Source organism: Crinia signifera, chromosome 6 (assembly GCF_055691185.1).
Source record: "Crinia signifera chromosome 6, ASM5569118v1, whole genome shotgun sequence".
In the NCBI taxonomy this organism is placed as follows: domain Eukaryota; kingdom Metazoa; phylum Chordata; class Amphibia; order Anura; family Myobatrachidae; genus Crinia; species Crinia signifera.
In genome coordinates, this window is record NC_139222.1 from 276,694,715 (window position 1) to 276,717,869 (window position 23,155).

Here is a 23,155-nt window from a genome sequence, read left to right on the forward strand (position 1 = left end):
ATGGGTGAGGAGGAGCGCTGCATGCGGGATGGGTGAGGAGGAGCGCTGCATGCGGGATGGGTGAGGAGGAGCGCTGCATGCGGGATGGGTGAGGAGGAGTGCGGGATGGGTGAGGAGGAGTGCTGCATGCGGGATGGGTGAGTAGTTGAGGCGTACTGCATGCAGGATGGGTGAGGCGGAGTACTGAGTGCAGGATGGGTGAGGAATTCTTCAAGCATGATTGTTGATTAGGTGTAGAGGAATGCTGCATGCAGGATGGGTGTGTAGGGGAGAAGGAGTGCTGCATGCAGGATGGGTGAGTAGAGGAGGAGGAGTGCTGCATGCAGGATGGGTGAGTAGGGGAGGAAGAGTACTGCATGCAGGATGGATGAGTAGGGGAGGAGGAGTACTGCATGCAGGATGGGTGAGTAGGGGAGGAGAAATGCTGCATGCAGGATGGGTGAGTATGTGAAGAGTAGAGCATGCGGGATGGGTGAGTAGCGGAGGAGGAGTGATGCATGCAGGATGGGTGAGTAGGTGAAGAGTGTTGCATGCAGGATGGGTGAGCAGGGGAGGAGGAGTGCTGCATGCAGGATGGGTGAGCAGGGGAGGAGGAGTGCTGCATGCAGGATGGGTGAGCAGGGGAGGAGGAGTGCTGCATGCAGGATGGGTGATCAGGGTAGGAGGAGTGCTGCATGCAGGATGGGTGAGCAGGGGAGGAGGAGTGCTGCATGCAGGATGGGTGAGCAGGGGAGGAGGAGTGCTGCATGCAGGATGGGTGAGCAGGGGAGGAGGAGTGCTGCATGCAGGATGGCTGAGTAGGCGAGGAGTAGAGCATGCAGGATGTGTGAGTAGTGGTGGAGGAGTACTGCATGCAGGATGGGTCAGTAGGTGAGGAGTACTGCATGCGGGAGGAATGAGTACGTGAGGAGTAGTACTGCATGCATGATGGGTGAGTAGTTAGGGAAGAGCACTGCATGCAGGATGGATGAGTAGTTGAGGAGTGGTGCATGCGGGCTAGATGAGTAGGCAAAGAAGAGCTCTGCATGCAGGATGGGTGAGGAGCACTGCATGCAGGGTGGATGAGTAGGTGTGCAGTGCTGCATGCGGGATGGATGAGTAGGCGAAGAGTACTGCATGCAGGATGGGTGAGGAGGAGCGCTGCATGAAGGATGGGTGAGGAGGAGCGCTGCATGCGGGATGGGTGAGGAGGAGCGCTGCATGCGGGATGGGTGAGGAGGAGCGCTGCATGCGGGATGGGTGAGGAGGAGCGCTGCATGCGAGATGGGTGAGGAGGAGCGCTGCATGCGAGATGGGTGAGGAGGAGCGCTGCATGCGGGATGGGTGAGGAGGAGCGCTGCATGCGGGATGGGTGAGGAGGAGCCCTGCATGCGGGATGGGTGAGGAGGAGTGCTGCATGCGGGATGGGTGAGGAGGAGTCCTGCATGCGGGATGGGTGAGGAGGAGTCCTGCATGCGGGATGGGTGAGGAGGAGTCCTGCATGCGGGATGGGTGAGGAGGAGTGCTGCATGCGGGATGGGTGAGGAATACTTCAAGCATGATTGTTGATTAGGTGTGGAGGAGTGCTGCATGCAGGATTGGTGTGTAGGGGAGAAGGAGTGCTGCATGCAGGATGGTGAGGAGGACTATTGCATGAGGGATGGATGAGCAGGAGTACTGCATGCAGTGATTGGTGAGTAGGCGAGGAGTACTGCATGCGGGATGGGTGAGTAGGTGAGGAATACTGCATGCGGGATAGGTGAGCAGTGGAGGAGTACTGCATGAGGGATGGGTGAGTAGGGGAGGAGAACTGCATGCAGGATGGGTGAGTAGGGGAGGAGGAGTACTGCATGAGGGATGAGTGAGTAGGGGAAAAGTACTGGTTTCCAGATGGGAGAGTAGAGGAAGAGAAGTGCTGCATGCAGGATGGGTGATTAGAGGAGAAGGAGTATTGCTTGCAGGATGGGTCAGTAGGGGGGAGGAGGAGTATTGCTTGCAGGATGGGTCAGTAGGGGGAGGAGGAGTATTGCATGCATGATTGGTGAGTAGGGGGGAGGAGGAGTATTGCATGCAGGATGGGTGAGTAGGGGGGGAGTGCTGCAAGCAGGATGGGTGAGTAGGGGAGGAGGAGTGCTGCATGCAGGATGGGTGAGTAGGAGAGGAGGAGTGCTGCATGCAGGATGGGTGAGTAGAGGAGGAGTGCTGCATTCCGGATGGGTGAGTAGAGGAGGAGGAGTGCTGCATTCCGGATGGGTGAGTAGAGGAGGAGGAGTGCTGCATTCCGGATGGCTGAGTAGGGGAGAAGGAGTGCTGCATGCAGGATGGGTGAGGAGGAGTACTGCATGCAGGATGGTGAGGAGGACTATTGCATGAGGGATGGGTGAGCAGGAGTACTGCATGCAGTGATTGTTTAGTAGGCGAGGAGTACTGCATGCAGGATGGGTGAGGATGAGTACTGCATGCAGGATGGTGAGGAGGACTATTGCATGAGGGATAGGTGAGCAGGAGTACTGCATGCAGTGATTGGTGAGTAGGCGAGGAGTACTGCATGCGGGATGGGTGAGTAGGTGAGGAATACTGCATGCGGGATAGGTGAGCAGTGGAGGAGGAGTACTGCATGAGGGATGGGTGAGTAGGGGAGGAGAACTGCATGAGATGGGTGAGTAGGGGAGGAGGAGTACTGCATGGGGGATGAGTGAGTAGGGGAAAAGTACTGGTTTCCAGATGGGAGAGTAGAGGAAGAGAAGTGCTGCATGCAGGATGGGTGATTAGAGGAGGAGGAGTATTGCTTGCAGGATGGGTGAGAAGGGGAGGAGGAGTATTGCTTGCAGGATGGGTCAGTAGGGGGGAGGAGGAGTATTGCATGCATGATTGGTGAGTAGGGGGGAGGAGGAGTATTGCATGCAGGATGGGTGAGTGGGGGGGGGGTAGTGCTGCATGCAGGATGGGTGAGTAGGGGGGGAGGAGTGCTGCAAGCAGGATGGGTGAGTAGGGGAGGAGGAGTGCTGCATGCAGGATGGGTGAGTAGGGGAGGAGGAGTGCTGCATGCAAGATGGGTGAGTAGGGGAGGAGGAGTATTGCTTGCAGGATGGGTGAGAAGGGGAGGAGGAGTATTGCTTGCAGGATGGGTCAGTAGGGGGGAGGAGGAGTATTGCATGCATGATTGGTGAGTAGGGGGGAGGAGGAGTATTGCATGCAGGATGGGTGAGTGGGGGGGGTAGTGCTGCATGCAGGATGGGTGAGTAGGGGGGGAGGAGTGCTGCAAGCAGGATGGGTGAGTAGGGGAGGAGGAGTGCTGCATGCAGGATGGGTGAGTAGGGGAGGAGGAGTGCTGCATGCAAGATGGGTGAGTAGGGGAGGAGGAGTGCTGCATGCAGGATGGGTGAGTAGAGGAGGAGGAGTGCTGCATGCAGGATGGGTGAGTAGAGGAGGAGGAGTGCTGCATTCCGGATGGGTGAGTAGAGAAGGAGGAGTGCTGCATTCCGGATGGGTGAGTAGAGGAGGAGGAGTGCTGCATGCAGGATGGGTGAGTAGAGGAGGAGTGCTGCATGCAGGATGGGTGAGTAGAGGAGGAGTGCTGCATGCAGGATGGGTGAGTAGAGGAGGAGGAATGCTGCATTCCGGATGGGTGAGTAGAGGAGGAGGAGTGCTGCATGCAGGATGGGTGAGTAGGGGAGGAGTACTGCATGCAGGGTGGGTGAGTAGAGGAGGAGGAGTGCTGCATGCAGGATGGGTGAGGTAGAGGAGGAGGAGTGCTGCATGCAGGATGGGTGAGTAGGGGAGGAATACTGCATGCGGGATGGGGCCAAGTAGGTGTGCCGTTTGCTACAATTGCTAAATGCAGCCATATTGGATCCTGCATGTGACATTGACATTTGCCCTTATTGTGTGTGTGTGTGATATGTGAAAATGCCGGTACAGTAAGCTCATTTCTCTTACACCTGTGACAGCTGCCCCCTTAGTGCTAATTCAGGACTTGTGTTGGTGATTGTCTCACCTGTAAAAGCCATAAGGAATTTGTCAGGGGAGCTCTAAACCAGGAAACAAGCACAAGTTCAGAATATGTAGCTTAATGTGTTAGCAGGTTCTTCAGAGACCAGTTGTTGTGTAGGACTTACAGCGTAATGGGGTCCCCTGGCGATGGGCTGCACGCTTAAATGTATTGATCAATTCATGATCTAAAACCCCATTATTTCTTTGATTATCTGCGTATTAAGGTGAGTTAGTGTATTATGGTGAGTGTTGAGCCCCCTGTATCTGTGTGTGTGTGTGTGTGTGTATACATATATTTTATAGTCCACTTATGTGTCCGTATCCGCTCTGTAATAAGCACATTGCAGGACATGTCAGACATTGGAGAGGACAATGCGGATCTGGGGACCCCTGTGGCTATGAGGCCGATGCCAGTGTTATGTATAACAATCTGCGAACACGATTTGTGAGGTCTGATATAAATGTAATGTTCTTGTTGCCTTGCCAGGAGCTACGAGCAGTTCCACCATGCCATATACGGAAACTGCTACACGTTCAACTTCAATCATTCTGACAGTGAGACCTGGAGGTCTTCGATGCCGGGTATCAAAAATGGTTGGTTTATGTTGTTGATATTACCATGGGTCAGTCTACAGGAATTCTGTGTGTGACACTTTCCATGGCAACCGCAGGAAAGGAAGCGTTGCTTGTGTAGCCATAGCCCCAGCGGATGTACGAAGTCCCTGGTCCCTTGCGCACCGCTGTATATCTTATAGTGGACTCACAGGGTCTGATTTGGAGTCTGATGCGGTCTCTGGGACTTAATGCAATGCTCCTACCAACAGTCCTCCTTCCCAGCCCGCCTAGCTGGTGTACAGGTGTAGTCATTTATACCCTCCAACATGACCCATTCCATAAGGTACAAAATGCTCTGTTTCTGGACTTCCTCGCCAGTGGCAGCTGCAGAGGTGGGGCTGCAGCACAGTCCGAAATTCAAAAAGGGAGCCACCCTAAACATCACTGTCCTGGACTCACTGGCAGTTGATGTGACTTCCCCTCTTTGAATTTTGGACTGTGCTGGAGCCTAACTTCTGTAGCTGCAAATGGCAGGGAAGTCCAGGAACAGAGCATTTTGTACCTAATGGAATGGGTCATGTTGGAGGGTATGGTCATTACTAACTGTCACATTTACCAGACCACCTATATGGTGCACATGTGTAGTCATTACTAACTGTCACATTTCCCAGCCCACATCTCTGGTGAACAGGAGCAGTCATTACTAACTGTTACATTTCCCAGACCACCTAGCCGGTGCACAGGTGTAGTCATTACTAACTGTCACATTGTCCAGACCACCTAGCTGGTGTACAGGTGTAGTCATTTATACCCTCCAACATGACCCATTCCATAAGGTACAAAATGCTCTGTTTCTGGACTTCCTCGCCAGTGGCAGCTGCAGAGGTGGGGCTGCAGCACAGTCAAAAATTCAAAAAGGGGAGCCACCCTAAACATCACTGTCCTGGACTCACTGGCAGTTGATGTGACTCCCCCTCTTTGAATTTTGGACTGTGCTGAAGCCTAAATTTGGTAGCTGCAAATGGAAGGGAAGTCCAGGAACAGAGCATTTTGTACCTAATGGAATGGGTCATGTTGGAGGTTATGGTCATTACTAACTGTCACATTTACCAGACCACCTATATGGTGCACATGTGTAGTCATTACTAACTGTCACATTTACCAGACCACCTATATGGTGCACATGTGTAGTCATTACTAACTGTCACATTTACCAGACCACCTATATGGTGCACATGTGTAGTCATTACTGTCACATTTCCCAGCCCACATCTCTGGTGAACAGGAGCAGTCATTACTAACTGTCACATTTCCCAGACCACCTAGCCGGTGCACAGGTGTAGTCATTACTAACTGTCACATTTCCCAAACCCCTAGCTGGTGCACAGCTGTAGTCATTACTTCCCATTTCCCAGACCCATAGCTGTTGCACAGGTACAGTCATTACTTTCCGTCGCATTCTACAGATCCACAGGTGGCCTGAAAACATGAACTGTTGGTATCTCTCTAGGGCGGTGGTTCTCAACCTCAGTCCTCAGGACCCCCAACAGTACATGTTTTCCAGCTCACCTGGCAGGTGCACTCATTATTTACTGACCTTTTAAAAGGTCACAGGTGGAGCTAATTATGTCACCTGTGATTCTGTGTGGAGACCTGGAAAACGTGCACTGTTGGGGGGGGTGGGGGTCCTGAGGACTGAGAACCACTGCTCTATCGCCGGGGTTGGCCACTCCTGTGTAACGAAGCCGTGGAGAGTGATAAAGTGGAGAGGGAGGAAGTACGAACCAGTCAGCTCCTGTTTTATAAACACAGTCTGTAATAGGGAAGTTAGAGAGAAATCAAGAATCAGCCAATCAGCTCCTAACGAGTCGATCCTATTCGCTCCAAAGGGTGCGAGGTGGCGTTCGGGTGCCGCTTAAATGCCAGAAATGACGCCCAAATTAAGCCGATGTCTCACCCTTCACTAGGCTGAATTTGCCCAAAAATTACTTGCAACCCGATGGAAGTGCTAGGCAAATTCAGTATGCCGTAAAGTGCGCCCAGTGCCATGATCCGCACCTAACAGGATCGACCCACACTTATGACAAACTGTGCCAACATTGTGTATCACCCGGAAGATATCACTTGTGACCCAGTGCAGTGTAAAGGCGGACGGAGCAAGAATGTGTCCTTCACTGCACTGCATTGGGCTAGTGTGTGCCAGCAATATGGCATGGTGCGGGAAGAAGGGAAACACACCAACTATCGGCCCAATTGTCATCCTAACGTGTACCCACCCTTACCGCTTTGGGCTGGCATCACAACTGTGTATCGCTCTGTTTGCCACCGTGAGGTTTCTTGTTTAACAGAAGAAATGTTTATTTGATGCGATAACTATTTATCCCTCTTACTATTGGTTCATAACTAATCCCTGTACAACCACTGTACTAATGACACCCATGGCGTACATGGGTGTGTCAGAGGAGACTTCCTTACCAGTCACAAATGTCCCTTCTGCCCTCCAGGTCTATCCCTCGTCCTACGAACAGAACAACATGACTACATCCCGTTACTGTCAACCGTGGCCGGAGCTCGTGTACTGGTCCACGGACATAAGGAACAAGCCTTCATGGATGACAATGGCTTCAACATCCAGCCTGGAGTGGAGACTTCCATTGGTATGAAAAAAGTAGGTAACTTGCCCCGCCCATGTATGGGTCACCTAAGGCTTTGTACTATATTGGCCAATGGGAATCTAGAATATGCCGGACATTTCACCTACAAAGTACCTCCTAGTTATCAACTCTCATCTCCCCCATATCGCACCAGACCCTACATCGAGGATACAAATAATCAGCGGCACCCCGCGTTCTACATTAGAACAGTCCTATCATTCGGACAGGCGGACAAGCGTTCCACCCCAGTGACGTGCACATCCACAGACATGACAACTACTGCCAATGGTGCCGAGAGCGAGGGGGGTACTAATGACAGGCACAGGATTGATGTAGGGGCTCAGTCGGGCCCCGTTACCTGTTAGCACAGGGCTGGGCAAAACCGGCCCTCCAGATGTTAATGAACTACACATCCCAGGATGCTTTGCATTAGTTTTGCTATGTGGCCATGCTGAAACTGATGCAAGGCATGCTGGGATGTGTAGTTCATCAACATCTGGAGGGCCGGTGTTGCCCAGCCCTGTGTTAGCAGCTGCTGCAGTAGCTCTTCTTAGCCCAGCACATACTGATATGTACTTGGAAAGGGAGGTGCTTAAAGTATTATTTTGTTTTGTATTTTAGTCTAAGGGTGCATGGCCATGCCTTCCACAGTTAGGCCATACACTCTGACAATTGCCCTGGGCCTTCCAAGCTCTCTACTGCCTCGAGTGCTACGTTTAACACCAGCTGGTGTTGATATTGCTATTTGACAAGATATTGGCCCACTAGGCCGAATGATGCCATAGCGGAGGCACAGAAGTGTCCGGTGTGACGTGTCGCTGTGCTCTTGGGGTTGTTATTATCATAGTGCTGTTACTTAGGAACAAATCTGAGAGTCCTGACTCTAGGGCCAGATTCTCTAAGCTTCAACAGTGGTAAAATGGAGAGTGATCAGCAGCCAGCCAATCAGCTCCTGCCTGCCATGTCACAGACTGTGTTTGAAAAATGTCAGGCAGGAGCTGATTGGTTGGTTGTTTATCACTCTCCATTTTGTCGCTATTTGAAGCTTAGTGCATGTGGCCCTATGTAAGATCTTCACCACCAAGTACAGCGGCCATTGCAGGACCGATTTGTAGAATAAGATCATGTTTTTTTTCTCTCATCTACAGGAAATGGTGTCTCGTCTGGGCGGGGATTACAGTGATTGCTCGGAGGATGGTTCGGACATCGATGTGAAGGGTCTGTTCAACAGTGAATACACCCAGCAGGTAACAGAATCAGGGGATCGTGAAATCATTACAGGTTCGGCAAAGCGGCAAAAATAAATAACCGCAAAGTGTCTCCTTGCAGCGGTAGCAGAATTGGCGGGATGTCTCGCTGGTATTCGCAGACCTATGTTTACCATGTTTATGTGAAAACTTTTGACGGGACAGCCCATGCAAAAAAGTGTGCCATCCCAGGCAGGGTAAGGCTTCTCGGCACGATAGTCAAAACTTCGGTACTTGTTTCCTAGCACGGCGCCCGTCGGGTCCCATCGCATACCTTGACTTAAGGACCCGACCGACCCGATTTTCGGCCTTTAAAGAGGTTTTTAGTACACTTTAAAAATCGGTCGCATCGCATGCCATTATAATGGCATGCGATGCGACGCGACGGACCCGATTTTTACATTGGACCCAATGTAAAAATGGTCCCTGAGACCCGATTTTACATTGGATCCAATGTTAAATTCCCCCCAGACCCCATTTTTAATTGTAAACCCACCCTCATGGTTAATTATGTGAAATGCCCCCCCATTGTGAATGCAACGCCACGATCAACGTCAACCCGAAGCGTGGCGAGCGCAGCGACCCAGCGAGGGGCAGCGGTACGCGTCCTCGGACCTTTTCATACCCCCACTATCCACGTCGGCGTGGAGTTGATTCTATATAGTGTGGCAAGCGCAGCGAGCCACCGAGCCCAAAGCGTGGCGAGCGGACACGTAATATGTCTGAAGTAATGCGCGTTCTCTCGTCGCAGCAGTTTATTGGCACCTTTAGAAGTTCCACAGGTGACACCAGCATTAAGTACAACACGGATGTGTCTTCCTCATAGACATTGTTCATTCTGTGATAGGCAGACTCGGTGCTGCCCCCCAGATCCCGGCGCCCTAGGCAGTTACCTAATGGTAGAGCCAGCGCTGGCTGTACTTATGGTGCCCCTACACTTATGCAATCGGATGCGATGCGACATCGCAATGTGATGTCCCATCGCATCCGATCGCATGTTATGGTGCCCAAGTGCTTTTTTTCCAGCACCCGATCTGCGATGCCACATCGGGTGCTGAAAGAGGGCTGGCGACTGTGTAGCGCAACGCTGTGCAGGTGGGCTGGAGGGCAGCGGGGCTCAGTGGCTATGGCAGAATTTGAGAAAACAATTAAAAACACTGGGCAGCCCTCTGATTGGCTGAGAAAACACTCAGAGGCCTCACATTCAGGCTGCCGTTGACTTGACTGAAAGTGCTCTTTCTCAGCCAATCAGAGGGCTGCCCAGTGTTTTAAATAGTTATTTTCAAATTCTGCCACCGCTGCTGACCACCACAGCCCGACAGCCCTCTTGCACAGCGCACCCGAACCCGCCACCAACGATCCCGTCGCCTGCCAGTTGCATTGCGAGCGATTGCATGTGGTTAATAGCCACATGCGATAGCACGTGCAATTCTATAATTATTACGCGCAGCGCATTATCTCTATCAACGTGATATTCGACCGGCGGGCCTGTGCATGGAGACGGGTGTCCCATTCGACGGGCATACAATCCTTCGATTTATCACACAGATTTGGTCGAAATTGAAGGATTGTATGCAATATCGCCCTAGTGTATTTATTTAGCGATCTCTAGAAGATAATAGAATCTGATTGGTTGCTATGGGAAACATCCCAGCAGCTGTGGTACTCTAACTCAGTGGCAAGATGGCACAGCACCTGTGCAGTAGTAGGTTCAGCAGCCATCTTTGTTTAGTGAATGAAGCCTCGCTGCAGGAACCAGTATGGCGTATGCACAATAGTTTATTCCTACTTCAACGGTTCTTAGAGAATTGCTTTGTTGTGCACCTTAGCGAGTGGGAAGGCGGGACAGTCGCTTGCTCCTCTAGGAGACTCTGGACACTCTCTCCAGAATTTGTGAGTCTCCCAGATGTTCTCGTACAGTAGTAAGAAAGTTTGGCTGTTTTAATTATATATAATATAAGTATAAAACATGAAATTAAGTAGATCCTAAGCATGTGCGCCGCAGATATACGGACATAATAAAAAGGACACAATAAAAAAAATATATACTTAGTGTGAGTCCCGCTTGTTCCTATATTGCGCAGTCCTAATCAATGTTCCCTCTAATTTTACGAAGGCTGTGTGCGGCAAAAGATTTTGGCTGTGCAACTTTGGAAGGAAATTTTAATTTTTGTGCGTCACTTATATATAACTGGAAAATGACGTTCAGCATTTGTGTTAACTTTACTTCAAAATTATATTAAACATTTAAACATTCAAAACACAGCACACAATGTAGTTAATGGGTGAAACACACATTAATTGCAAAAAGGGACCACGGCTGCTTTGTGCGCTCTGTTGTAATGTCTGTGCGCACGCTCGTCAAGTTGTGTGCGCACAGCTTAGAGGGAACACTGGTCCTAATAGTAAAGAGTCCCCAATGAATGTCCATGGTATAGTGTTCTTCTGTGCTGGCTGACGCGTTTCGTTGTACCAGACAACTTTTTTCAAACTTTGAAAACATTGTCTGGTACAACGAAACCTTTATTGCCCCTTTTATACATTTCTTATATATAATTAAAACAGTTATTATTTTTTCCAATTGATCCAACGTACAGTCATTTCCCCATTTACCTTTTCCCCACATCTATAATAACTGTAGCTGGTGCGATAACAGTGTGTTAGGTTCACGTGACTCTATCTCGTGGTTCCAGTTTGTGGGACATCTGAAACGGAATGTTGTAAGATCACTTTCCTTCCTCACTATCGCTGTTCCTCACTTCCGCATTCACTGCAGCCATTAGAATTCAGTATGTAATTGCTGTTATTCAGAGAACAATCGTACACCAGGTTTCCTTTTTTTGATTTGATAATTATTGTTTTGGACTGTGCGGTCTTTGTAATAGTAGTAATCAATGCTTTATATTAGTTTTTTATTGGTGTTTTTCTGTAGGATCTGCAGGATTCATTTTTCCAATGGGGACTTCAAAAAATATATATGACCTTCATGAATTTCTTAAAAATAACACAGTCTCTTTATTTAAAAAAAACAAAACCAGTAAAAATGAGAAAATATATATAAAAAACAGTTCCTTAATCAAAAAAGATTTGTAAGCTCACCGGACCTCCTGGGGACGTATTGTTCACCTTTTAATCAACTGATGTTAAATGTTTCTATTTGGCAGGGCCACTGCCGCTTCCACACTAGTACTCCTCCTCAGGATGCCACACTGCCAGGTTTTTCCTGTGTGTTAGGATTTTATGGTGGAGAAAATGGGAGTCCTTTGAGCTGGGCGTACGGTTTGATGGTATCGCACGTACTGCCCTCCCACCCAGGTTCTGCCTACGCTCGCAGTCTGGCGAGGTTCACGGCAAAAGACGCTTAACAGCCGTGTTACTCAGGGATAGAAGGAGTCCACTCTCCGGCTTATGATCTCTTAAAGGCGTCCATATCCCTACGCACTGCGTAATAGCCCTACGCACTGCGTAATAGCCCTACGCACTGCGTAAATTCCCTACGCACTGCGTAAATTCCCTACGCACTGCGTAAATTCCCTACGCACTGCGTAAATTCCCTACGCACTGCGTAAATTCCCTACGCACTGCGTAAATTCCCTACGCACTGCGTAAATTCCCTACGCACTGCGTAAATTCCCTACGCACTGCGTAAATTCCCTACGCACTGCGTAAATTCCCTACGCACTGCGTAAATTCCCTACGCACTGCGTAAATTCCCTACGCACTGCGTAAATTCCCTACGCACTGCGTAAATTCCCTACGCACTGCGTAATAGCCCTATGCCTGAGAAGCGGTTCGGTCATGTGGTGCTCTACACAGCCTGCAGATCTGCAGAGATGCGTTTCTTCATCTTGGATGAGGAAAATCCCTGGTTCACAGCGCTGTGTGCAACTCAAAGCCAGATCCTAGTATGCATTTATTCTACTAATTTAGCTCTTTCAGGGGAGATTATGGTTTATTCTCTGTTATACAGCAGTGAAGTGATTCCGTATAATATAAGGATGGATCTTCCAACTACTCCTTTACAGGCATTACCAAGAGACTTCATTATATACATTTACTGAGCTGTGCTATATTTTTAAAGTCCTATAACTAGTATCTAGTGACATTGTCACATTAGCCCTATCCTCCATTGAACTTTGGAACCTGCTCTTTGCAGTTTATCTTGTGGCAACCCAAACTCGTGCCCACAGCCCCAAACTGAGCACACTGCTTAGTGCCTACAGGTATGCAACCACGCAGAGCCTCAGACCATAGGAAATCCCTTGGATGGAACTTAGTTTCCTGTTGGTGCACTTGTTGAAACCGCCTATTGGCTTTCATCTGGACTTTTTGAGGGCGAGGCACCAAGCCTTCTAAAGAGGACAGATGGAGACGTTGCACATACCAACCAATCCGATTCCTGCTACTTTATCAGTTTATAGCATGTACTAAATAAATGTTATCTATACTTTGATTGGTTACTGTGGACTTTTCCACTTGTTTTCTTTATAAGGTTTGATAAATTCCCCGCCCCCTGCCGGCGCCGTATCCCCTCACAACCATGTGAGGGGGTGTTTCACGAAGATACATCCCCTCATATGTGACCGCTGCACATAGAAATGGTCCCCGATCATTGAATGATTTCTTCAGGACTAAGCAAATCACCAAAGCCGTTCGCCAAAAAACTTTGCAAATGCGCAGAAAACATTATGCACATGCGCAGTGGCAAAACTTTCGGGGGACCAAATGAATTAGAGTAACGCCCCCATTGTCCCTACCGATGATTAACTATTCTATTTGAAGGGTGGCCCTGCTATAAAACTCTGGTCATCCTAATTTTTTATATTTAATTTTTTAATCCACTGACTCCTCTAAAATCACAGAGAGGTTACGTAATATTTAAACAGAATCTAATTCAGAATTCTGTAGTCATCATAAATAACCTTTGGTCATACACCCGCATCACGTCTTACTTATTATATTCCTAATAACTCGCTCACATCTGTTATTTTATTATTTTTTGATGACCATCACGATCATGTATCAGAACAAAATATTGTTTGTATGGCGGCGGTGCAGTTAGTTAAGATGTTCATTAATCATTGTGGCTGGTCTGTGCTTCATGGCATCTTAGTGATTTCCTGCTGTCTCCTCTACTGTCCTTCTTATCTAGGTCTGCGTACGCTCCTGCTTCCAAGCTAAGATGGTGAACCGCTGCGGTTGTGCCTACGCCTTCTATCCCCTGCCGGCCGGAGCGGTGTATTGTGACTACAACAAGCACAAGAGCTGGGGTAAGAGCAGGGGCGGATTGGCCATAGACCTTACAGGGAAGATTCCTGGTAGGCCCTGACAGAATTGTGGTCCCACCCCTTCCTGTTTGCCGCTCAGGAACTTTTGCCTGGTCACAGACATTGCAAATACTCATCTATGGCGGGTGACCATCTATATCCATTGTGACATCTGTTAAAGGGGCAGGAGGTGGTGCTATCTGGGGGTGCAACAATTTCTGGAGTGTTCCTGGGGATATTTGGGGGTTATGGTATGGGGTTATGGTAATGAGTTGTTTGTGTGATGGAGGGTTTAGTGTCTTTGTTCTGTCTCTGTGGGGGCATTATGTGACGTGGAGGTTTGTGGTTGGTCACAGCAGCTTAAAGGTCTGGTAGCCACTAAACCACCAATGGCGTCCACCCAAGTGATGTATTAATCCCGCCTATTTTGGTGTTGGTCCCACCTACATTTGATTTTCTAGAAATGTTTCCAGGGCCATTTTTCATTCTCAGTTCGCTCCTGGGTAAGAGCGTGGCATACAAGGACCCAAGACGGGACTGAAATATGGATTTTCATCATCCCAGGGCAAGGCAGCAATTTGGTTTCAATGGAAAGTTTGGTATCGCCAAGGACAGGGGGTTCTGGAAGAGGTCCGATTGGATCTCTTGACATGGGAATTGCAAAAAGAATTTGGTGTTACGCACTACAACCAAGCCCCTAGATCAGTATTTATGAAAACTACAGTTTTGGGATTTTTGGCCACATTTTCTCTTTAGTACATCCCACCCCACAAGTGACTAGCACCAATGGACAAGAGGGTGCAAAGAGTAAGGTGGCACAAAAGATCAGGAGTTTTAACCTTGTTCATATAATGTATCCATAATGGGGGCACTTGGATCTACTACGGACACTGTAAGTTCTCGATGGCCTTCATTCTCCATGGTTTGACCGGCACTGGAAACATGACAGTAGGGGAAATGTAACAGTTATCACCCCAAAACAATGTGTCCCCCTGATGTCTCTAGTGTTAAACATACAACTCATCGGATATAATTGTCAGCAAGTTGACAAACGAAAGAGGTTTAAATAAAATAATAAGAAAAGGAACGCTTTTTGCAGGTGGACTACTACTCCCAGCAATGCTGTCCTTCTAGGAACCATTAGCACCCAGAGCCATAACTAGATTTTTTTGTTGCCCTGTGCCAGAAAGAGAATTGGCGCCCTCCATCGCCCTATTTTTCCAATAGGGACATAAGGTACATGCCTGTGGAGGGGAGAGGCTTTCTATGCAGGGTCATATAACAAATGAATAGAAAGTGTGACTGCAATGCCACAGGCACTGGGTTCGAAACCTGGGTGTATATCAGTAACTTGAAATGTAATAATAGACGGAATTCGGCAGATAGGTCAACAGTTATTAGGTAGACAGTTAATAAGTCTACCACTATTGGTCGACAGTCAATAGGTCAACACCTGAAAAAGGTCGACATACATTAGGTCAATGTGGTCAAAAGGTTGACTCGAGCGATTGTTGACATTTTGACCATGTTGACTTAATGCATGTCAACTTTTGACTTTCGACCAATAGTGTTGACTTTCGGTAATTAGTGTCAACACTACGACCCATACCCTAAAAGTCAGTGTAATGACTAACAAAAAGCTCCCAAGTCAAGTTCATGAATGAATGAGAAGCTCACGCTGTAGCGACGGTGTCTTATTTGAGGGTAGCGCCATCATTACGGTCTTTATTTTACACCAATACACCTTCATTAAACCGAAGTTTTAAGAAGAATTGTTTTGTTTTTTTATAACCCAACAGGTTACTGTTACTATAAGCTCAGTAAGGAATTCAGCCAGCACGAGCTGGGATGCTTCACCAAGTGCCGGAAGCCATGCCTGTAAGTACCTCCTACCGCCAGCCGCAGGTCTCCTGTATAAGACGTGACCCAAGAGGAATTTTTTATATTGTCTTCCTTCTGAAAAGCCCATAAATATTTAATAACTGGTTGAATAGCTTGACCTATTTCACGTGTTGACCTAAGTTCTGTAGACCTTTAGTAGCAACCTAATGTTTGTTGACCTTCATACTGTCGACCTAGCAACCATACTGTCGACCTAGCAACCATAATATCTAGAAGGTCTGTATTATGGATAACTGATTTTTTTTTCTGTACTTTGGAAAACTTGCATCCCATAGTGACCTATCTTGGAGATGGGATACAAGTCTAAACGCGGGATGAATTTATATTTTACGTATGCCATAGAGTGAAGGTCATGTTATACTACCGACGGGAGGTTATACAGAGTTCACCAGAGGATGCTGGCCGAACTCGGATGATTTTTTTTAAAGCGGCAATCCTTTACAAGGTGTTGTTTTGCCTTGAAAATCATGGTGCTTTAAAAAAACATCAGAATTCGGTTGGCATCTGGCACCTCTGGTGAATTCAGAATGTATTAAATACCACCGGTATTCAGACAGACAGACGCGCCTTGGGGACTTTCTTCTGTTCTATTTAAGGATTTTTAATAATTTTTGTACCTTTTATACAAAGTTTGTGTACAGTACATGGAACCATCTCCGTCCCGCTACCAGAAATTCTGTCAATTCTATCATGAGAATAGTAGGTATTTTTTTTTATAGAAATAATTTTGTATATTGAGGTTGGTGGTATTTTACGGGTAATTCTCAGAATAACATTTTGGCAAGTGGAATTGACAATGAAGACTAAAGGAGCGTCTCCCGGCATTGAGAGCAAAGCATTGGGTCACAAGCCTGGATATCTTCTGTACATAAGCCATCGACCCAAATATCACTGGGAATATGACCACATAAGGCGAGCGGAAAGTAATGTGGGGGGGGGGGGTCGTCCCACTGGTGATGGCAGTTACTTCCATAAGTAGATGGATAAAGGCAGTGCAGCACTCTAGATGCAGCCGATTCTGTTCCCAAATGCAGATCTGAGCATTTTTATATTCTCTTTTCTTTTGAGCTTTTTACTTTTTTTTAGCTGTTCTCTATCTTTTTTTTGGTCATAGCAGAAATGACGGATTATTAAATGTATGGAAGTCTGAGTATTATGTGGTGTCTGCATTTTGGCTGGCACTATCGATGGCTCCGCTGGCAGTGGAGGAAACACATCCAATGGCGCAATATTTTCCAACTTACTGCGTGGAGACATTGTCGGTGTCATGGTGACGCTGTGACGATGTTGCAACCTTGAACGCTCGTGATTTGAGACATTTTAGGAAGTTTACAACACACGTCCATGCTACCTACTTCCCTATTTTACAGAGCTTTGCAATCCGCAAACAAAGTTTTATGTGGCTTATAGTGCAGTAAAAATAATTGTATATAAAACAGTTAGATCCAAGGATCCGTGGGAATGCTGATGTTGTAACTCTAGAACCCCAGATCTCTGTCCTACAGATCCCCTAATTAAGGATTTTGTCAGTATATAACCATCATCTTGAAAAACCCATCCCTTTCCCGCACCGGTTACAACAGTTCTCAGAAGTCTGTCCTTTCAGACCCTGCTCTGCTGCCCGCCACTAAGTTACACAACCAGAGCACGCTGGTGACTCAGACCAACGGAGGCCTTAAATACTGTTGGTGCTTTATTGATATGCAGTACAGTGTCAGACTGGGGCCCACCAGGAAGGCACAATGACAGGGGCCCACTCAAGGGACGTGGCCAGCCACGGGGCCGGTGTGGTTACCAGCTGGAGGGCCAGTGTCACAACATGGCATGAAGCAGCCAGTAAATTACTAATAACATTTCCTAAATGACGTATTGGTGAAATTCTATGGATATACTCCCAATGCTGCAATTGTTTTTAATCCTCTACAGTGCCCCCAGTTGAAGAGATGCCACACTGTAATGACCCCAGCTCACATTAGAGCCACACAGTGACCCTAGTTAACATTTAGGGGTCGATCCTATTAGCGCCGAAGGGTGCGAAGTGCTGTTCGTGTACCGTATAAATGCTGAAAACGGCACCTGAATTAAGCCGATCTCGCACCCTTTGCTTGGCTAAATTCGCTTAAAATTGCTTGCTGCCCTATGGAGGTGCGAGCACTTTTAAGCTAATTCTGTCCTCCGTAAAATGCGCCTGGTGCCGTGATGATTCGCGAGTGCAAATCCTCTGCACCTAATAGGACCGAACCAGAGTCCCACAATGCACTCTGGTCACATCATTGTTACAAACTGCACCTAGTTCGCATTATGCCACACTGTTGTTAACATTATGCATCCCCACTGCTACTCAAATCCATGTAATTTTGGAAACTGCCTCCAGTTCACATAAGTCCCACAGTGCCTCTAGTTTACATTAATGCCACACAGTACCCTAGTTCTAATCATTGCCATAAACTTCCCCTAATTCACATTATGCAGCATTGTAATGCCCTAATTCACTTTATGCCACATTGTAATGCCCTAATTCACTTTGTGTTAATCATAATCTGCACGTACCTGAAAGTTTGTCTAACTATCCCCTCAATACATATACCTAATAAAGTTTGTGCGTTTTACCTGTGAAAGAACACAGACGACCAATTGTTCTACCCTGTTATACGCGGTCACCATTGCAATAGTGGTTTAAAGTGGTGATAAGCATTAGAAGTGCGAAAGACTGACTTTGTGGAAGGAACATTTCATTCTGTGGTATGGTGCTTATAACTGAATAGCTGTCCTATTTGTTACCACTCTGTAAATGCAGGAGGGTTGATGTCTACATTTCTTCTTACAGGTTGACTGAATATCAACTTAATGCAGGATATTCTCGTTGGCCAACCAAAGTCAGTGAGGTGAGTAATTTTCCTTTAGTTTGCTATTAGTGCAGTGTGGTGAGTCCTTTCCTTGCATGTTGCTAGTAGTGCAGTGTGGTGAGTCATTTCCCTGTAGGTTGTAGTGCAGTGTGGTGAGTCCTTTCCCTGTAGGTTGCTAATAGTGCAGTGTGGTGAGTCATTTCCCTGTAGGTTGTAGTGCAGTGAGAGGAGTCCTTTCCTTGCATGTTGCTAGTAGTGCAGTGTGGTGAGTCCTTTCCCTGTAGGTTGCTAGTAGTGCAGTGTGGTGAGTCATTTCCCTGTAGGTTGTAGTGCAGTGTGGTGAGTCCTTTCCCTGTACGTTGCTAGTAGTGCAGTGTGGTGAGTCCTTTCCCTGTAGGTTGCTACTAGTGCAGTGTGGTGAGTCATTTCCCTGTAGGTTGCAAGTAGTGCAGTGTGGTGAGTCCTTTCCCTGTAGGTTGCTAGTAGTGCAGTGTGGTGAGTCATTTCCCTGTAGGTTGCAAGTAGTGCAGTGTGGTGAGTCATTTCCCTGTAGGTTGCAAGTAGTGCAGTGTGGTGAGTCATTTCCCTGTAGGTTGCTAGTAGTGCAGTGAGGTGAGTCCTTTCCCTGTAGGTTGCTAGGAGGGCAATTGTAGTTCTTTCCCTACAGACTTTTAGGTTGCAATGTCATCTGCATCTCTACTGCATAATTCCATTATATGAAACTCCAAGAGCGTTCCAGAGATTAAAATATTCATGTTGTGTGCACTCATTCATAGTTGCATTAGTGTTCAATCTAGCTCTGTGCACTTTTAAAACCCCTGTAGTTCCTCTTTCCTACCTGGGGAGTCGCTGTCTGCATCTCAGCAATGAAATACAGCCCAGACTGTGCTACAAAATCTAACGCAGAGAGCGACACCGCAGGCAGGAAACTGCATGGATTTTGAAAGGTGCACGGTGCTACAATGAACACTATGTATAATTAAATCCAATATTTATGTGACCTCTTCTCTTGTTCCAGAACTGGGTATTCCACACATTGTCACAGTCCAATTTTACTGACAGGTAAGACAGGAATCTGTAACCATCTGCTGTACTGTCCGTCATTATATACAGAAATATATAAGATCTGCATTCCGCATGCGCGACTCCTGCTGACACCCCATGCCCTGTATATCTCAGGCCTCTGCATCCAGGTATGGTCATTTCATAGCAAATTCCTTTGGTACTAAAGAAAAACTAATTCAAACGTGGATTCATTTGATAGCAGGATATGTTTTCCTTGACCCAGGTAGTTTTAGATGCTTTTCTCTGTAAGTTGCTCGCCAGCCACTTGCCCCTCCCCCTGCGGGAATAGACACTGTGCGCATGCACACTCCCAACTGCCTCCGCCCCCTGGCCTTTGGGGACGTTCCTGCAGAAAGCGGGACAGTTGGGAGGTGTGGACAAAGGAATCTTGCCACCTTCTCGCAGTTTAGGTATAAGGGTTTATGCTTATTTAGTATTGCTTTCTGACATTCCCCATAGAACCAGGCCGCCAGCAGGACATATCCATAGCACTGGCTGGGGGTGTGGACGGGGGCGCACGGGCGGTGCACTCGTTCCTGCGTCCCAATCTGCAAGGCGGCGGGGACTGGGTGCTTCCCTGTTCGTCTCCACTGCAGGGAGAGCGGGCAGCCGGCTGCAGGGCTTCCGACAGAATAGGGTGCGTGAGCGCCCCATTCTGTCCGACTCCAGTGGCTGGCGGGGGACGGCGTATGGCAATAGAATTGCAAAAGAATCCCCATCTGTTTATGGGGATTGCAGCCTCTGTCACAATTTTTTTTTTACCTCAGTAATTTCTTTTTATACTTGATATATTGGATTTATTAGTAATTCACCATCTAACCTCATTGGCTTCCATATTCCCTCTGCTCCGCTCTTCCTATCGGCAATGCTTGGGAATGAGAAGTCTCAGTCTATTTTCCGTTTATGTTACCAGGAATGGGATTGCAAAACTGAACATCTACTTTGAAGAAATGAATTTTAAAACCTTTCAGGAATCTCCGACAATTATTGTAAGTGGATCATGGCCTAGTTTGCTGCTTGAACCTTTATTGTGTCATTTTCTTGGTGCCAAAAGGTACCCAGGTTGGGCCACTGAGAGTGGGGCCTAGCAGTGTCACAGCGGGAATACGGTTCCCCCCACAACTTCCGCCATCACATTTTACAACCTTACGAGGCATAGGTACGCCCACTATGAAGACCAGGCTTCCAAACATGTTGAATCCTGCTTTAGCCACACACTGCAAGGTGTCTGCGTGTGAGCTGAGGCCTGGGCTTACAGCTCTGGTTGGGCTGGTAACAGGGCAGTGAAGGGTTTGCTGCAAGTGGCTCCTGTACTCTCCATAGACTTTTTGACACTGTGGACCTTAGTCAGGTCGATTTACATGGTTTCCTTCGTACGCACTTGGCCGATGTTTGTTTGTTGTTTGCGCATGCGCTGGGTGCCCACGGCGAACAAACCCATCCTTGCAGGTGAGGGGGCGAGGCAGCACATTAGCATATGGGAGCGCCCAGCGTTTCATGGGTGTTCCCATGCTAAAGAGCTGATGACCCGGGGGTCGGCAGCTGACATCACCACCATCCCTACCATATAAAGAGTGTGGCTCCAATGTTGGCACACCACATCAAAGGAGAAGCGACACACTCACTGGCGGTAGATAGGAGTGTGTAATTGGTCTGGTGGACCCGTTGCTATTAACTTGCTATATTTTTGTGTTGTGTATTTTATTAGCTTCTAAAAAAGAAAAGAAGTTCCCATAGCAACCAACCAGATTCTGTCAGTACTCCATTGCATCCTAGAAAATTATCCAAATCTGATTGGTTGCTAAGGGCAACATCACCTTGTTTCATTTTTAGAAGCTTGAGTAAATTTACCCCCATGTGCCTAGGGGATTTTATTTAGGAACATATCATGCCAGGTTATAGGTAGGAGCTTGGAATGGGGGAGAGGGGGATGTTAAGGGTCCGCACACACCTATTGGGACAGGTATCCCCAGTGAAATATTGGGAATAGGTTTTGAGTCGCCTTATTAGTATATTTAGGCGGTGGGTGCAATCCAGGCAATATGATGAAGACAAGAACTGGATAGGAAAATAATTGCGCTATGAATGCACACCAAAAGAGAGAAAAGAGTATTATTGAGGGAATAATCCCAAAATGTTGAAATTTAACTTTTATTAGTATTTGAACTAAAAAGAAGAGAGAAAAACGTCCTGTGTCGATTTTTTTTTTTTTTTAGTATATAGAATATCACAGGGTGAGCTCCTTCTGGTATTTGTGAAAATTTCAAGAGTTTAAAAAGACTTTAGACATACATACACACAACAAATATTGGTGTCGTGCAGAAGCACGAAAGAAAGAAAAGTGATGTTTATAGGGATAAAAGGTTCCCCTTAAGCCGGCTACAGGTGATACTGTGAATTTATTTTGTAGTACTTCTTATGGGTTCAATTCCCAGTCAGAAAAGGTGTTATTCTAGGGTTTTAATTCCCACTCTTCAAAGATTTATTATATATATACAACTGTCAGCATTTTGAATTATCTTTATAAGTGGTGAATGTATATTACAGAGTCACATGCATCTCATTCGCCAAGGTGGCTATTATTTTATATGGTCACTTCCCTGTGGGATTTCACCTGTGCAGTTACTATTTCTGCATGTCACAGGTGAGCCATTTATTGGGTATTAAGTCTCTCTCTCACAGAGCTGTTAATACTGCTAAAGATGTATTATTGCAGTATTGGTCCCAAAATTCACTTCTGCAATTCTAGTTTCTGCGTATTATCAGTGAGCCACCTTGCCTTAAGGTACATGTCAAAAACTCTGCATCTTCGCAATCTGTTCATCAGGTGAGTTAATACTCCGCTGTCTCAAAAGGACCTATTATAACTCTATCTGGTCTGATATTTGGGGCTTATATCCATTCATTTGGATACCTGGTGTTTGGTGTGAGATAGTATGTTGGTTGCCCTTTAATACATAGAAAATATTGGTATTAGAGTTTTGGCCTTATGCTAAACATTTTAATATATTGCTTATATTAGTTCGGCTAAGATAGGATTAGTAAATGATGGTACACTGTAAATTCCTGAAACTGACAGGTTTAAGATGATAGCTGACTTCCCTATATAGGGTTAAATATCTGCAGACACCTTTTACTGTATCTCCCTATCTAGGGCTAAGGGCGAGATTCTCTATTACAGAAATGCGGTAAAAACCCCGTTATCGGGTTTTTACCGCATTTCTGTATTCTCTAACCTCCCTCCGCAGTGTCACCGCTGCGGAGGGAATCGCCAGCAAAAGCTGGCGGTTCCCTGCAGAAGCCTATGGGCTTCTTACCGCAGCGGTGTGTGAGGGATCCGTCACGGATCCCTCCCAGCATGCGGAGGGAATCGCCAGCAAAAGCTGGCGGTTCCCTGCAGAAGCCTATGGGCTTCTTACCGCAGCGGTGTGTGAGGGATCCGTCACGGATCCCTCCCAGCATAAGTTTGAGATGATAGCTGACTTCCCTGTGTAGGGTTAAATATCTACAAACACCTTTACTGTATCTCCCTGTCTAGGACTTCACTATCTACAAACATATTTCACAGTTATGCCCCTTTCTCACTGCAGGTCTAAAATGGTAAATTGCCGATTTTTCAGCGCAATTTACCGTTTAAGGCTGCAGTG

The 23,155-nt window shown here is 47.2% G+C and overlaps 1 protein-coding gene across 1 annotated transcript in view; it reads left to right on the forward strand.

The window, feature by feature from the left end:
* SCNN1A (sodium channel epithelial 1 subunit alpha) overlaps positions 1-23,155 on the forward strand; it is a 57,963-nt gene that overhangs the window by 23,816 nt on the left and 10,992 nt on the right. The window contains exons 5-12 of the mRNA XM_083149692.1: positions 4,460-4,566; positions 7,032-7,195; positions 8,330-8,428; positions 13,581-13,698; positions 15,495-15,573; positions 18,425-18,482; positions 19,462-19,505; positions 20,422-20,497. Coding sequence (XP_083005818.1) covers positions 4,460-4,566; positions 7,032-7,195; positions 8,330-8,428; positions 13,581-13,698; positions 15,495-15,573; positions 18,425-18,482; positions 19,462-19,505; positions 20,422-20,497 — 745 coding nt within the window. The remainder of the gene's footprint in view (positions 1-4,459; positions 4,567-7,031; positions 7,196-8,329; positions 8,429-13,580; positions 13,699-15,494; positions 15,574-18,424; positions 18,483-19,461; positions 19,506-20,421; positions 20,498-23,155) is intronic.